This window comes from Thamnophis elegans, chromosome Z, assembly GCF_009769535.1.
Source record: "Thamnophis elegans isolate rThaEle1 chromosome Z, rThaEle1.pri, whole genome shotgun sequence".
Taxonomy (NCBI): domain Eukaryota; kingdom Metazoa; phylum Chordata; class Lepidosauria; order Squamata; family Colubridae; genus Thamnophis; species Thamnophis elegans.
In genome coordinates, this window is record NC_045558.1 from 12,720,772 (window position 1) to 12,738,951 (window position 18,180).

General features: G+C 37.5%; 1 protein-coding gene across 1 annotated transcript in view; it reads right to left on the minus strand.

The window, feature by feature from the left end:
- PTPRN2 (protein tyrosine phosphatase receptor type N2) overlaps positions 1-18,180 on the minus strand; it is a 530,861-nt gene that overhangs the window by 459,861 nt on the left and 52,820 nt on the right. The window contains exon 8 of the mRNA XM_032234973.1: positions 3,422-3,508. Within this exon, the coding sequence (XP_032090864.1) occupies positions 3,422-3,508 (87 nt within the window). The remainder of the gene's footprint in view (positions 1-3,421; positions 3,509-18,180) is intronic.

Sequence of the window (18,180 nt, forward strand, 5' to 3'; positions counted from 1 at the left end):
AGTCGTTGAAATGTACCAACTGCCAAATTCTTAGAGGTATTCCCACACAAACCTCATGATCTCTTCCCCAAATAAGCAACTCAAACCAACAAGAAGATAAATCCATGTCTCAAATTTCAGACAATTGTGTATGTGGATGAATGAGAATTTTTATCAACATATTGTCACACATTTTGAGGAAGATACCCAGAGGTTCATGTGGGAATAAACCTAAGAATTTTAGGAGCTGGTACATTCCAACAGCTCTCTGCCTATTCAGATTCCCCTAGCATTTTATTCAGAGTGAAGAAGTTGCCTGGATAGGCAGCGAAATGTCTCAAACCATTGGGGAAATAAATCCAGCTTCCATGACTCAACTTCCAGACACCTGGATGACTGAGAATCTTTGTCAATATCTGTTTATTCCTTTTGCTTTTATTTTTGCTACTTCATCTTATATAGGGCATGAATGCCAACTCAAGGCCCGGGGGCTGGATCCCACCTGCAGGGTGCTTATATCTGGCCCACAGGGCCACCCTGGAAACAGTGAAGAACCGGCCTCAAACAAACTCTGTTTTCACTGCCAGAGAGTTACAGGAGACCATCACAGCCAAAAATGAGGCCTGGACAGCCCTCCCAAGTTTCGTTTTCAGTGGCAGAGGCTCAGGCCCACCTTGGTTATGCCCACCCTGGCCCCACAAGGTCCAAAACAACCCTGATATACCCCTGATATAGAGGAACAATAATTGCCTTCACTAAGACATTAAGCAAGTTTTGATTTTATTGTATTTCTATGCCGCCCTATTCCCAGAGGGACTCAGGGCGGCTCACAAACCAAGTAAGGGGGGGGATACAAGCAGGAAAAAAAAAGACAATGGACAAACAACACAACAATTTAAAACAATCAACAGCCACACAATTCGAGCGGGGATGGGAACTCATCAGCCCCAGGCCTGTCGGAACAGCCAGGTTTTAAGGGCTTTGCGGAAAGCCTGAAGGGTAGTGAGGGTCCGAATCTCCACGGGGAGCTTGTTCCAGAAGTTCCATAGTATTGACACTCCCTGAGCAAATCAGATCTTTTTTTAATATACTGCCACTATCCCTACTTTGCATCTTACCATTTTTCAATATTCTAACAGCATTTATGACTTATTTTTCATCAAGATTTTCTTAGACACTAATATTTATAGCATTTTTATATGTAACGCTATCATTCCATTACAATCTGTACAAGAACTGGAAGTCACTCCAGAAATAGATGATAGATAGATAGATAGATAGATAGATAGATAGATAGATAGATAGATAGACAGACAGACAGACAGACAGACAGACAGACAGACAGACAGACAGACAGATCATTCCTTCCACAATTCACTCACATTCCCTCCCTAAATCGTATCATTGCTTTTATTTTGAATTCCATTCACTCTGCTGGAGCCTCCTTGTTTGGTTATTTCCACACAATTTCAAAGTATTTTTTAATTATTATTTCCATTAAAATTGCTTTGTATTTTCGGTTTCTTTTATTCTTAATTCTTCCTTCCTTTCTGACTTGCATTTTTTTTTGCTATATGTATTTATACATTTTTCCCATATTTTTTTCAACATTTTTTTCTTACATAAATTTCTTCTTCATCATCAGCCTCTCTCCCATTATTATTTTGTCTAGCATCCTTTTTTAAATTTCCTCTTAATTCCACACGTTTTGGAGGCACCCTGCTATGTTATTCTTTTCATTCTGTTCCAAGAAGCTTTTACATTCCCTTTTCTTATATCTACTTTCCATTCATTCTCAAGGGAAATCAATTTATCTTCTAGTACTTTTTCATACAGGATTCCTTAATTTCTTTTACTGTAGTCATTACTTTTCTTCAGTTTTATTTTTTTCCCTTTTCTTTCATGTCTGTTTCCATTAAGATGCACTCCTGACACTCAGAATAACTATTTCATATCAAGAACCTTCCATGCCTCTCAGATTCTACATTCTTATTTTAGTCTTTTATCAGACAATCAAGTCAATCATGCTTTTAGCTTAATATTAATTTATTTGCCATGCATACTTATGAATAAACATATTCTTAAAACACATATTCAAACAAATACATTTCAAAAATAGATACTCACTAAGCAATCACTTAGTATTCATTTTTTATTTTCCAAATGACTTATTTTTATATATTCTCTATCTCTACCATATATTTATGGTTTTTAATACCATACCCCAATCACCTATATTATGTTCATAATTTTTTCCAAAAACTCATACTTAGTTTTTTTTATTATTACCATTCACTAGAGCGTAGCACACAACTATCACCAACTAATGAATTCCTATTTTCATAACTATCCATAATAATCAAGACAATATCAATTCATATTTACTGACATATATATTATTGCCTCTTATACATAATTAACCTACACCTTCATCTCACTGCATCTACTTAATTTTACAACATTACATTATTTATTCATATTTATTGCATTTTTCTCCTTTCTCTTTCACAGACATACAACATATCTATTTTTCCTTAGTTATGTTGTTAGGATTTCTTTTTTGATATTTTGTATTTATACATTGTATACATGTAATATTCTGCATATAATGATGTAAGTTTATTGTTTGTTTGTTTGTTTGTTTGTTTGTTTGTTTGTTTTATTCACCAACCAAAGCTATGCTGTTTGAATGGGGCAGCCTTCTAAATTTAAAAATTAAATAAGAAGTCATGCTTTTAAGCAGGAATGTCTCTTCCTCAATCATATCATATTCCATCTTCAAATAAATTCTGACTAATATGATATTCCATCATATTCCATATGGATTTCTGCTGTTCATCAAGGCTTTGGTTGATGAAGGCTTTCATATAATGCTGTTTATTAATACAAAGTGAATACTAAGTTACCAGATGTAGATGTAGTGATGCTACAAGCAGCATTTTATAACAATGTTAAAGACAATACTTGTTATTCTGATGCATTTTGGCCAGTATCCTAGAAATGCAAATAAAGTTTGGTTCTATTCCAAGAATGCTCACATAATTTTAAGCAATTAGGACCTTTAATATACAGCCTATTTTGCAAACCGATGCACTACTTCCCAAATCCCACCAAATAGAAGGAACATAGAATATACTGACAGATACTTTAGATGTATACCCTACCTTTGAATTAAAGTTTTTGCATGTTTAGTTCTCATGGGTAAATCTATAAGGTTGAATGCTTTCTTGAACCAACTGCTAGTGATTTGACTGAATAATCCTCACATGTTTTTCCTCTTTTACATCATTTTTAATCTGACAAGCTATCTCAAGACAATAGAATCACTGAAGGGGTTGTACTTCGGTTTGTTTTTTGACTGTCACATCACAGGACAAATTCCATATTGGTGTAGAAATTTAGGAAAAGGAGACATTAAGGGAAAGATTTCTACTGCACATACTTGATATCAGCAAATGCTGTCATCTGGAGCTTCAGAAGACCAGCAACTTCCTTTATTAAGTCCAAACCTTTTTCTTCACTCAGAGGGCTGTTGAAAAGAAGCAAGAAAATAGCATTACAAAAATGGATCTCATCAATACACGAGAGGCTAAAAATCCCCAAAGACGTATCACCTTAGCCTGTTAGGTAGGTTGAAAGGCAACGCTTATAGTATTCCTGTCACATAGTGATTGCGATATCAAGGGAAATGGGATCAGGTGCTTTCCCAGGCATGATGAATCACCTGAATTTTCCAGCAATAAGACAAACAATAAGGTGTAAATGGAATTGTTAGGAAGTGTAATGGGTCCAATGATGCAGGGACCAGTTCATCTTGGTCCTCAATAAAAAATGTAATGCAGTTTAAAAAGAAAGAGAAGGGGGGAAAACAATGTAAGAGAAAAATGGCAAGATGAAGCTAGTGACAAACAATGGAAGTAAATTGCAAGCCTCTATCAAATGGAGAAAGAAAAATCTACCTCCCCATTCATTAGTTGCTAAATGAATTCTTGCCCAGCAAATGACAAAAATGTTATAAATTCAAGAATTAAAAAAGAGAGAGAACTAGTACACCATCCTGCAGGCAATAATTGAAGAAGAGACATGCATCTGGTGCTTTGCAAAGATCTTGTGTTCAGACTTTTATTTTATTTTTAACAGGACAATGGGATAGCAATATGTTGTCTCCAACAGTTTAAATCAACTAGGATTGCAGTACATTTGTATAATTCCAGCAATTAAGAAAACAGGGTATTCAAAACACATACCTGTACGAAATAATATAGCCTTTTCCACCCATCATACATAATTCACTATAGAAATGCTCACGTTATATTACAAAACAAAGTTTGCAAAAACAGTGGTTTAAACGGTGAGGGGGGGAGGAAGAGAATTTAAGCTCAAAGAAAAATAGTTCAATTCCTACCCCACTCTCCAGTTTTGTGCCTTAGAAATGTGTTGACCATATATTTGGATAAGAATGCAAGGTAGGCAAATAGCAATATTATTACTGTCTGCCATCCAAAGTCACTCTAATAGTAAGAGTTGATGCATTAAATAAATATGTATGTATATGTATGTATGTATGTATGTATGTATATGTGTGTACACACACACACATACACACACACACATACACACACACACACACACATACTGTTAAGCAAGGCACATGATCTGAATAAAACTCTCCTGAAGCATATGACATTCAGGAATTAGAGATTTAGCAACAGTGGCAGATTTCAATTATCTGAATATGTATTGGAAAACTAAAGTGAGACTGAGATTTCCCCATATTCCTCAGTGGCCTTGCTGACTATTTTATTTCTCAGAAAGTTTAAGAAGGGACAAGAAATGGATGTGATAGAAATCAATAAGGAAGAGTTGGTTAAAAAGGTAAAAGGAAAGAAAATAGGGCCATCATCAAATTTTAGAGGGGAAAAATTTCAACAAGCTTAGGGAAGTACCAGAGCAGAAATCCTGAAGTGAAACAATTGAGAACATCAAAAAGAAGACACTGGAAATACAATTGAACTCCTTTTTTATTTAGAAAAACTAATTAGGAGACAACTTAGGAAACCACAAAGGGCTTTCAACGGAGTTAAGAGTTAAAATGTGCATATATAGGAAAAGATAAGAGTATGGTCATCAAGGAACTGTCTTCAGTGAGGTGCTACCTCACCACCTTCTCCACATCTCCTTTAAGGAGATGTAAATAGCTAGTATCTGCAGGGGGAAAAATCAAGCTCTATTGCAGAAGAAAGCTGGTTTCATAAGAAAAGTAACAACAGCAACAATAGGCAAAGGTGCATTTTTTTCATTTTTGTCCAAAATAAAAGAAAAATATAAAGAGACGACAGGGGCAAAATAGAGTTTCTCTCCCTGTCAGAGGGCACACAATGTAACTATGTGAGACAACCCAGGAGCAATAACATCAAACAGAGGTTTGTAATAATAGATAGTGGTTTATGAGTACAGAATACATACATACACATACTAGGCAAAGGTCAAACAGTCAATCAGCAATTTATAGTGCAGAAGCACACGTGGAGAGAGAGAGAGCGATAGGCCCCAACAGGACCTCTCTCATAGTACAGACTCTTAAAGTGGTAACAGTCATTCATATTACCTTGTGTTAATTGTTAGGACAAGATAAGTCACAACCAAGATTCTTGCAAAATCTTGCAGACATAATTTGAAGCTCCTTTCAGAAACTTTCAACCCTTTGAGGCAATGCAGTTCAAGAAACTGATATTCCAGGAAAGGTACTTTATGGGCTGTTGGCTTGAGCTCCGAGCTTGGTAATTTGGTTGCAAACATTTCATCACCATTCTAGGAGAGATCTCATTGTAGAATGAATATTAAACTTGTAGAATATTGATAAAAGCCTGCCAAATCCTCACACTTTCTTCCCAAGGCCAAGGGAACTACTTTCTTCTCCCACTTCTACTTCCTTCTCAAGGCCAGAATTAAATTCTTTGAGAAAAAAAATTGGAAGAAGGAGCACAGCTGGAGAAAGCAAATATAACCCCTGACTGACTGAAAAGGGTAGAACTGGGTAGATATGACTGCTTATCTTGATTTTGATACTAATCAAAAGTCTGGAACAGATGACTAAGTAATCAATTTGTGAACATTTAGAAAAGAATTGCTCTGAATATTCCAGCATGGATTTAATAGGTATGAGTTATCTTCTTGTTTGACAGAGTGACCATATTAGGTGACCATAGAAGTACAGTGGACATAATATATTTTGATCACATGATGGGTTATTATTTTTTTAATTGGGGTTTTATCTCAAGAGTCACTAAGAAGGAGTTGAGCGACCATATAAATTTTCTTAAATAAATAAGACATTTAACTAACAAAATAGAGCAAATCCAGATGAAAGCAACCAAGATGGTAAGGAAGGAAAAAGCCTATAAGAATTGGTTGAAAATACTTGGTACATTTAATCTGGAGAACAGTACAAGGAGGCATCACAAATTCTTCAAGTATCGGAAGGACTATCATATAGAAGATGGGATACAGTTGTTCAGCTTTACTCCAGAAGACAAAACAAGAAACAGTAGTTTTACATTATAAGGAAGCAAATTTTAGACATATACTAATATATGTCAAAATCAAGAAAAATCAAGAAATACAGACAGTTCAAATGGGTATAAAGCTTTATTGCAAGCTTAATATCTCTATAAGAATCTGAACTATAATGGACAAGGGAAATTAGTGGGAGAAGTGTAGAAGGAATTCAAGATGGGCTTGACTTAGATCTCTTGTGGGCACATAAGGACTCATGACATTTGAGCCCTTCTTCAGGCTCAGCCTGGTGAACTCCAACAACATAGTGAATAGATTGCTTTGGGAAATTATGGATTTCCTTTAATGTATTTTAGCAGGGGCTCAATAGGTACTTGTCAGGAATACAGAAATAATATTGATTCCTGCTCTGTGTTGATTCCAAATGATTTGCAATGATTTTATTCCAAATTTATACCCATACACTCTAGGATTCTATATTAGATGGAGATTATGAGAGATGTCCAAAATATTTGAACCATGCTGGTTCAGAAGACTAGTATTGATTTTAAGTTTCATGAATCTTAAATGGTGATCAGAAAGTTAAAACTTCATGCATTATTTCCACCTGAATCAGACACAAGAGCTATATACCTCAACATACCGGTATGTTAAAGAGTATTACAGAATTTCATCAGGTGTTGACATAAAAATAGAATTATTAACAAAATTTATTGAAATAAATGGTATCTATGGAGCCTCATTAAAATGAATCAATCAAATCAATCAGAACCTTGTTTTTAATTATTGCAATGCCAATATTGACCTATTTATTATTAGGAGCAAGATGAATGCTATCTAAATAGTGAAGCATACAATTTATATGCTATACAGAGAACTGTTGCTCTTAATATGTAGTTTAAAACACTTTAATATATATAGTCCCTGAGAGAATATCTATTTATCCTTTTCTTGGATTACAGCTAGGACAAAATTTTTTTTTTGCTTTTTTCAATAATATGTTTTTTATCAAAGAACTTAAGACAGCTTTATATAAAGATATGATTCTCTGCAGGCTAGATTTATTTGCCTTTATATAATTCAATTATTTTGCCATGTTTTTAAAAAAAATTAAAAGGAATTTTAGTATTTTCACAAGGGAAAAATACAAAATGCTTCTTATTCATATAAAAACTCAGGCTTTAACTGAGTTGAAAGAACTGTGGTACTTCTCAAAATACTGTGAAAGCAAGCTATTGTCATGACACCACAGCCTTGTGTTAATTAGATCTTTCACTCCTGAGGACAGTGGTTCAAATCTGTGGGGATGACAGGTGTCAGAGATCAGAGTAGGTTTTTTAAAAAAATGCACATTCACACATAACAAAGCACTGTGGTGTTATATTTATCCAGAGGTGCAGGGAAAGCTGTACAATATGTTGTTGGCATTAACTTGATATCATTTGCATGCATAAAACTATATTTCTGCAGGCTACAAAATCAAAATGGAGTGCTAAAATGAGATGTAAAAGAAAAGTGGTAAGGGGATTTGAAGCCTTTGGTGCTCACTTCCAACAAGATTGAAAATCCATTCCGGAAGACAAAAAGGAATAATGACAACGTTGACATTTCCTCAGCTTTAATTATTCTTATGGACACAAATTCAGTACAAATGAATGACATCTAAGGGCACAGTCACTCAGCAAAACACAATTCTTGGCTTTGTGGAAATTGTAAATGAAGATGATAGCTATTTGACCCTTACTTTTGATGACCAAACTCTCAGAAAAAATGTTGATTTATAGAACACATACAGAAATAATGCCCCCCCCCCACATAAATATCCCCTTTATTTTATTTACTTATTTGATTTATTTGCCACCCATCTCACCTCAAGGCAATTCTTTGATAGAACTTCTGCCTAATTTGCAAGTTTTACGCTTCATTGATATTTGTCACTGTTATTCTGCCTAATTTCTGTGCTTGCCTAGTTTTTAGAGTGAAGCTTATCAATGCATGATGCAACAAGGGATTTTGTTTATCAATCAACTTGTCACAGTGCCTGAGGCTGAGTAGGGCTGAGAAGGGAGGATGGCCCAAGGTCATCCAGCTGTCTTCGGTGTCTAAGGGAAGAGTAGAACCAAATCTGATCAGTGCCCTTTCCAAATTAAGCACAGTTGCCACCCCTGTTTATCTGACATGGTCCAGAAACAAGCAAAAGATCGTGCATGCTGTTATTGGTAATGAAATAACGAAATCATTTCTGTGGCAGTTTATGTGTGACTCAAAAATGAATTATTTTCATCTTGGCAGGAAACAGGAAAGCAACGTATCTTCACTGATTCCACGAACAGAAATCACACTTTCCTCTCTACACAAAGAAATTGGGAGAATTCTTCTGTGCTACACTTAAATTATAGCAGCCATCACCCCGGAAAAAGCCAAAGGAACATTTCTACCTACCACCATTTATTTTTTAAAAACATGAAATAAAAGAATGGGGAAGGAGCAGGCAATCAATTAAACGCTTTGCGGAAAAAACAAGCCTCTAAATTCAGCATTATAATCAGCAAAAGTGGAGGCTGAGTAGAACTCTTTGTGGTATAGTAGCCAGACATGGTGTATTTATGTTGGTGGAAGAGGGCAAAGGCCTATTTAACTACTTTAGTGTCAAAAAAGATATAGCACAAGATGTATCAAGGCATTGAAACTGAAATGTATTCTGAGTTTATTTGCCTCATGAAACGTTAGTTATAGGCTTCTGTTTATATCCTTCCAAAAAGAAGTTTTTGCTACCTTCTCAAATCAACCACATGTATTATTTTTATTGTGCATTCCCTTTTCTTCCTTCAAGCAGTTCAGAGCAGCATTTTTTATTCTGCATTTATTTGAAGCATTTTAATGTACACTTCTCTACACTTAGGCACCTCCAATAAAAAATGTGCATAGGTTCCCGTTTTATCTTCACATCGACATTATGGCTAAGTAAGCCTGACAACTGGAGCCTAACCCTGGAGCAAACTAAGAGGGAAGTGAGGATTTGAACCTTGTTTTAATCCCATGTTCACTGTACCCAGCGGGATCTCATTACAAACACTGACTGGTTTCTCACACGAATAATTGTCTTGGCAGCAAAGCTGATACTAAATATTATTTCTGGTTTTATTGGGAGGTAGTGGTATGAAGTGAAATGTATGTGTTGATTTTGTGATGCAAAAGAAATATTGTGCTCACTACAAAACCAGGTCTATCTGCAAGTGTCTGGAAGTCTGATGAGACTTTCCATGGTTGTCCCTCTTTGCATCAACCAAACCTCCCAACCTCTTCCAAAAATAATGTAATGGATCTGAAGAGAATCACAGATCCCAGGTCCCTTATAATACCATCAGCAGTAGGAAAGGTCATTTACCCATTAGCATGACCACCTGTGGTCATCTAAGAAGACAAGGGAGAGTCCATAATTCTCCAACCTATTGTAGTATCACTGCATGTCAGGGAAAATATGCACACATTCGTTTGGAGATGATTGCATAGCTGTTTCATGTATACTCAGGCAAATGTTTGTTCAGGCTGTTATTATTAGTTGCAAAGTCATGTCCGACCCATCGTGACCCCATGGACAATGTTCCTCCAGGCAGTGCCTTTTGGTACTGTCCATGGGGTTTTCATGGTAAAGATACTGGAGTGGGTTGCCATTTCCTTCTCCAGTGGATCATGTTTTGTCAAAGCTCTCTCTGCTATGACTTGTCCATCTTGGGTAGCCCTGCACGGCATGGCTCATAGCTTCATTGAGCTACACAAGCCCCTTCGCCACAACAAGGCAGTAATCCATGAAGGGGTTCAGGCTAGAGGGTGATCAAATAGCAAAGCACAGAACAGGAAGTCAGATCAACCAATCAGCATGCAGGACACACACCTCCACATAACACACAGTTGGGATTTGGGATCTGTGCACATAGGCCCGTCTGCAGTCATCTGCAAATTATGTTTACCCATCAACCGTTTCATAACACAAGTATGCGGTGATGCCTACATGCAGTTGTGAATAACTCTAAATCAAGCTTTAGCTGGAGCATTTGCTAGGGGCAAGCTAAGTATCCATCACAAATAGCCAATAAACAAATAGCACACAAAAATACTATTGGGCAATGAAGTGCAAAGAACCCTGCAAAATATGTTTTAGACATGTCTAAAACAGTCTTATCTGGTTTTATAAAATAATCTTAAATGACTACTTTCTTAAAGAACAGTTTTCTTTTTGCCCAGGGGTCATTATTGTGTAATTCAGTGTTTCTTTAGAACAATACTCTTTGCACTACTCCATTATCTTATAATACATGCTCTCTATCACCAACAGTCAAAGCTTATTTCCAATAAAAATAGTGAAGACTGGGAAGTAATGTATACTAAGCTAACAGTGCCACATAGCTTCAGTTGCCTTTCTTTTTCATTCATTTAATCTACTCTAGTTAAAACAATAAAAATAGAAGTGCAAAGTGCTACATATTTTTTTTCAATTTATGTCACAAGGAAAAGATGGACAAAAGTAAATTCTTATACTTTGTGACACAATTAAAAATATCTCTAATGGAGTTGAAGTACTAAAATATTCTAAAGGAAAAGGTTTGCAAATTCTGCTTGTTAATTCCACTTCATCTGTAACAACTTGTTTATGACACATATATTCAGGTCAGAAATGGTACATCATTTAAACAATGTTTCACATAAAATAACTCCAAATCAATTATTCTTCTTTCTGGCTTTGTTATTGGCCAAAAATAAGTCATTATTGGTATATGTTTCTTGATAGTACCAGTGGTGGGTTTCAAAATTTTTTAGAACTTATTCTGTAGGTGTGGCCTGTTTTGTGGGAGTGGCTCAGCGGTCATGTGACTGGATGGGCGTGGGCAAGTTGAAAAATGTGGTGAAACTCACTTAACAATGTTCTTGCTTAGCAACCAAAATTTTGGGCTCAATTGTGATCATGTTCTCTTTCTTTTTCTTTCTTTCTTCCATTCTTCCTTTCCTATGTCTCTCTCATCCTCTTTCTTTCTTTTCATCCTTTCTCTTCCTCTCTTTCTTTCTTCCTTCCTTCTTTCTTGTGTCTCTCTCCCCCACTTATTTTCTTTCTTTCTTTCTTTCTCTTCCTTCCTTCTTTCTTTCTTGTCTCTCTCTCCAACTTTCTTTCTTTCCTTCCTTTCTTTTTCTTCCTTCCTTCCTTCCTTTCTTGTGTCTCTCTCTCCCTTTCTTTCTTTTTTCTTTCCTTCCTTTCTCTTTCTCTTTTGTTCTTCCTTCCTTCCTTCTTTCTTGTGTCTCTCTCCCCCACTTTCTTTCTTTCTCTTCCTTCCCTCCCTCCACCCCCATTGGAAACTAGGCGGCTGTCAAAGAGAAGAAAGCAGGCTCTGTGTGGCTTCTTCCAACAGCCAAAGAAAGAACAGGAGGGGAGTTCGGCTGTTGGAAAAGCCCACGTGGCGCGTGTGCCCTTCTCTTTGACAGCTGCCACATTTCCAATGGGGGGGGGGATCCATGCATAGGGAGGAAAAACATGGATTTCTTCCCCCCATTGAAAACCAGGCAACTGTCAAAGAGAAGGAGAGTGCATCACATGAGATTCTCCCAATCATCCGCTCTGGCAAAGAAAGTGGGTGGGTGGGGCAAGCCTGGTGCGTCCAGGCGGGGTGAACAAGCAAGCGAGTGGTGACATGGCAGGCAGGGAGAGCGAGCAAGGGGGCAGGCCAGGGGAGGGAGCATTCTGGTACAGTGCCTCCATTAGAACGGATATGGGAAGACATGCTAAATTTCACGAACAGGTACAGGTGTACTGGTGCATACCGGTTAAAACCCATCCCTGCAGCAGATGGAGCGGGCTCAGTGTTCCTCCACATGTGCTGTTACCTGCTAAGAGTTTCCATTTGAGCATATTGTATATTGACCATATTGAACTCACTGTAACAGCATTGCCAAAAAGACATTAAGAGTTGTTAACCTAATCTTGCATAGCTTCTTCTCCGGTAACATTGTATTGCAAACTAGAGCATATAAAACCTTTGCTAGACCAATCCGCTTGTCTGTCTGGAATTCGCACTGTATATTGGCAATTGAGTGAGTCCAGAGGTATTTCACAAGAAGAGTACTTCACTCCTCTGCTCGCAACAGAATGCCTTATGCCACCGGGCTTGAACGTTTGGGCTTGGATAACCTAGAACTACGCCGCTTATGGTCTGACCTAAGCATAGCACACAAAGTTACCTGCTGCAATGTCCTATCTGTCAACAACTACTTCAGCTTCAACCGCAATAATACATGAACATACAATAGATACAAACTCAAGGTAAACCACACCAAACTTAATTGCAGAAAATATAACTTCAGCAACAGAGTGGTCAACGCCTGGAATGCACTGCCCGACTCTGTTGTTACATCCTCAAACCCCCATAACTTTAACCTTAAACGGTCTACTGTTGACCTCAACCCATTCCTAAGAGGTCAGTAGGGCAAGCATAAGTGCACCAGCATTCCTACTGTCCCTGTCCTGATGTCCCCATTTATTTGTACCCATTTCCTGTGTTCTTATTCGTGTTTATTCTTTTTTTGTTGTTGTTATCTTGTACATGAGTGACAAACTAAATAAAATAAATAAAGAAATATTGGTCTTACATTTAGGCATTTCAACCCTCAACCTATTCAGGGTCTTCCAAGTAGTATGAGAGAGGTTGGATCCTTCAGCCATTCCCCCTCTTAAGATTATTTCCTTGCTTGACAATCTCCTCCCTCCATCTTTTAATTTATTCTGGTGTACCTTCAGGAATGTTTGTTCTTGCCATAAAGCTGTACCTAGATCTGAGTCAGTTGGTTTGGGGCAAATGTCTGTTCAGAGGATGTCAAGGGTCATTTTTCCTGCTTAATTCTTTCAGCGTTTTCTGCAACCTTTCTCCTGATCGTAGATGCTGCCAGTGAGGGGATATATTTTCTCAATTGGTGTAGGTTTGAAACATCCTGCACTAAGCACACTGCTTCATTGATAGCAGTTTTGTGTATGCAGGTATGTTCCACACTGGAGCAGCATACTCTGCTGTAGAGAGCTAAAGGCCAAAGCTGATGTACACAATGTAGATGGTTGAGATCCCCATTTGTAGTCTACCAACTTCCTCATGATATTGTTCCTTGAGTTGACTTTAGCCTTACTGTTGTATCTTTAGTGTTGTATCTTTACAATTTATACTATTTTATTTGTTTCCTAGTACAATTTGATTGCTTATTAGTAACCTATGATTATTACTAAGTGTTGTGTTTTATGGTTCTTAATGAATGTATTTTTTTTTAATGTACACTGAGAGTATATGCACCAAAGAAAACCACATTAGGAGAATTCTATTCTATTCTATTTTTTAGGCATTGCTATTTAAAAGACAGCATCCTATTGAGAGTCACACCAAGGTACTGTGCTTTGGTGTTAGACAGTGTTATAGACAGTGCCCTTGCTCATAACATCCAACTCTTCCATTTTGATTTCAGAGGTAGAAACTACACACTTGGGTCTTGTTTGAGTTGGGCTTTAAATGGTTGATAATGTAATGTCCTCCTAATTCTTCAATCACTCCTATCTCAACAAACATTTATCCTTGTGCAGCCATTACTGTATTGTCCATGTAGATAAATAGACATGTGCTATTGGGACTGATTGATCATATGTATGTATGTGTGTGTGTGTGTGTGTGTGTATGTGTGTGTGTATGTGTATGTATGTATGTGTGTGTGTGTGTGTGTGTGTGTGTGTGTATATATATGTGTATATATATATATATATATATATATATATATATATATGTATATATATGTGTGTGTGTATATATATATATATATATATATATATATATATATATATATGTGTGTGTGTATATATATGTGTGTATATATATGTATGTATGTATGTATATATATGTATGTATGTATGTATGTATATATATATATATATATATATATATATATATATATATATATATATATATATATAAAATATGCTTCCTGTGTCAGCTCGTTCTTATCATCCAACATCACATTAAATCTCCAGTTCTGGAGGAAGCTCCAATGACCCGAGTAAAGCTTATTATTGTCCAATGTTATTATTTAATTCGCATAGCAATATCCTATGTTTAACAGTATCCTGTGCTGCAGTTAGGTTGCTAAAAGCCACTCCAATAATTAGCTTTCTTTTGAAACCATCCTCAATAAATTGAATAAATTCCTTATGATCTTTTCAACAGTAAATTTTGAGGTATGACTGAGAATCATCCATTCCAGTGAGATGGTAGAGGGGTGAGACTGTCAGTATTTTTTAATTATCTTTGTCTTTGCTGGATTTCAGTAAGGCAGCAACTCTAGCCTGCCTCTATAATTTCAGGATCTTAAACTTGGCTATATCGCTGTTCATCAACTGCAGAAGCCACTCAAAAGTATGGGGGCTAAACTCTTTTATCTGTTCTGTTCTTATGTCACCAACACTTGCTGCTTTATTCATTTTCATAGTCTGTTTAGCTTCCTCCAGCTCAAAGACCATAAAGGGGGCATTTAACAGGCCCCCATTTTGTTCATTTGTTCAGATGGCTTGGTTCTTGCACCTTTTTACCTTGCATTTTTCCATTCGTCAACAGCTGACTGGATATTTGATCGGCTGTTACGTCCATATGATTTTGCTGTAGTTGGATTCCGTCTCCACCTAGATTTTCAAGGAGTTTCCAAGCTTGTCTGTTGTTCTGTTTCATGCCTAGTTTCTCAACTAACACGCACCATTGCAATTTTCAATTATCAGCTGCTATTTGCATCACCTCTTCCCCAGCTTCAATTGTGAAAGGTTCCTGATTACAAATCATTAGCTTTTTGTTTCTGACTGTACTGTAGGCTATATCATTCAATATAAGAAAATGCAATGAAAGAAAAATAAGAACCTTCACATACATAAAGATAAAGGTTCCTCCACCCATGTGTGCTAGTCATTCCTGACTCTAGGGGACAGTGCTCATCTCCATTTAAAAGCTGAAGGACCAGCGCTGTCCAAAGATGTCTCCATAGTCATGTACTAAATGCTGAAGGTGCACAGAACGCTGTTACCTTCCCATGAAAGGTGGTTCCTATTCTTCTACTTGCATTTTTACACACTTTCGAACTGCTGGGTTGGCAGAAGCTGGGATAAGTAATGGGAGCTCACTCCATTACGCGGCACTAGGGATTCGACCCGCTGAATTGCCGACCTTTCTGATCATCAAGCTTAGCATCTTAACTACTGAGTCAACATGTCCCTCTTCACATACATAGTTAAACATTTTAAAATGGTTAAAAATTGTTAAATAAGCAGGTTCAGTCCCCTTGTTATACAGGAACAAGCAGAAGGTAATTATCTAAGAGCCTCCTCAGGGGGAATCCAAAAAGTCAAGATGGCAGCCACTTCCATGTAACTGAACCTTGATCCTCTCCCCCCCCCCTTTTTAACATGCTTCACAACAGACATAAAATAGGTGAGGATTCAACTGCACAATTGTGGCCATCTTGATTTTTTTTTACCCACTCCATGAGGATATTTCTGAGTGCAGCCAACATATACTAATTTAACAGAAATTCTTGCATTTAAGCAGAAGATTGGGACTTTAAAAGCTAATGGAAAGAATCTACGAATATATGTAAGAAAGACAACCCTAATAGTGCTGCAAAAATCAAAATAACATACCTCTTGTGTGCCATGTAACAATTATAATATTTTTGTGCCCATTCCCCACCACCCAGTCAGAGCTGAAGAAGCTTCTTGGATGAGAAGCGAAATGTCTTCAGAGAAAAACAAGATAATCCAGTTGCCTCTTGGGACAACCATGTCTCGGATGACTGAGAATCTCCATAGACATATACTACTGATATGATGAGCCATTCCTGATTTATGCGCATTCCAATGGGACAGATAGAATGAGTCATCTTAATATTGTTCAAACTCCATTCACATGGTATGACTGAGTGACAGCACTCTGTATGCTTTCCTGCCTCTCAGAGGCTGAATGCTTGCTAAATACAGGTTTAGCCCCTCTGCCATGGGAAATAGTTTGAGTTTGAGTAGTTTATTTATATGCCGCCCTTTTCCCTGGGGGGACTCAGGGCGGCTTACAATTCGGAAGGAAGGGAAAACAAACAGATTAACACATAAGACAGTACACCATTAAAAGCACAACATTCATACAATTCGGGTGGGTTACGGTATTTAACCCCAGGCCTGACGGGACAGCCAGGTTTTAAGGGCTGTGCGGAAGGTCTGGAGGGTGGTGAGGGTACGAATCTCCACAGGGAAATCATTCCATAGGGTCAGAGCCGCCACCGAGAAGGCTCTCCTCCGCGTGGTTGCCAGTCGGCATTGACCGGCAGATGGAACTCGGAGGAGGCCTAATCTATGGGATCTAATTGGTTGAGTGGAGGTAATTGGAGGTAAATAGTTCACTATACTAGTCCATAGGTCTAAAAACAAACCTACAATAACACCACAGTAATGTCAGGCTTTCCACCTCTCTTCACTGGGAAGTTAAACAATCAAAGGAATAAATCAAACAACAGGAAGGGGGGAAAAACAAGAAAATTCAAATTACAGTAGTAGATTGACCCATAAGGTGCAACATTCAAGTCAAATCCAGTTGTATTGTGAACTGAATATAGAGTTACGCTAAGGATCCTTGATATCAACTTATACCAAGTCTTCATAGGCAATAGAGATAGTTGCTTTGCCTCCCAAAAGGGAAGTTCTCTGTGGCCCTTAAAGGCTAATGAACTGGCCAATCTCAATCCCTATAAACAACTGCTGCATTTTGAGATTGTGCCACTAATCACAAGGGAAGGAGTTTGAAGCAAGATAATCAGGGAACAGGGGGGAAAGAAGCAGAGATTCAGAAAGAGAATATCCTGAGGTAACAGAGCTGAAGTCATTAGAATATCAGAAAGCCGGAGGATACAGGAACAGATCCTCAGGCACAACAGTCCTGTGGGAAAGAAGAAAATTAGGACTTGTTCTGTTACGCCTGCAAGGAACTACCTCTACTCTGCCAAGTAGAGTATTATTCCATAATTAGAAGCTTTAATTAGTTTGAAAATATAAGCTAAGATAGAAATTATATTAGAATAACGATGGGGAACACAATCTGATTTAATGGTCATATCTCCTGCCTACTCTAGAAAGCTAGCTACCATTAGGAAATAGGACTTAACAGATGGAAGCCTCAGCCATTAAGTCATCTACTTTTTAATGCAATGAAAATATCACTTTATCATTCATCTTGCATGGAATAAAGTGCCATATAGAGCAGAGGTGAAATTCAGCAGGTTCTGACAGGTTCTGGAGAACCGGTAGCAGAAATTTGGAGTAGTTCAGAGAACCGGCAAATACCACCTCTGGTATGCTGCCCCATGAGTGGAGTGGGAATGGAGATTTTGCAATATCCTTCCCCAGGAGTGGGCAGGGAATGGGGATTTTGCACTATCCTTCCCCTGCCACACCCATCAAGCCACGCCCACAAAACTGGTAGTAAAAATATTTGAATTTCACCACTGATAGAAGCATCTGCAAGAGATTTTTTTTAAGTTAAGAGAGTAGCTATAACTGCATGATAGTTAAAATTCCTTCCCATTTTTACATAAATGGCAATGCAGATGATAAGGGGAAAAGCTTAAACTGTTGCCTCC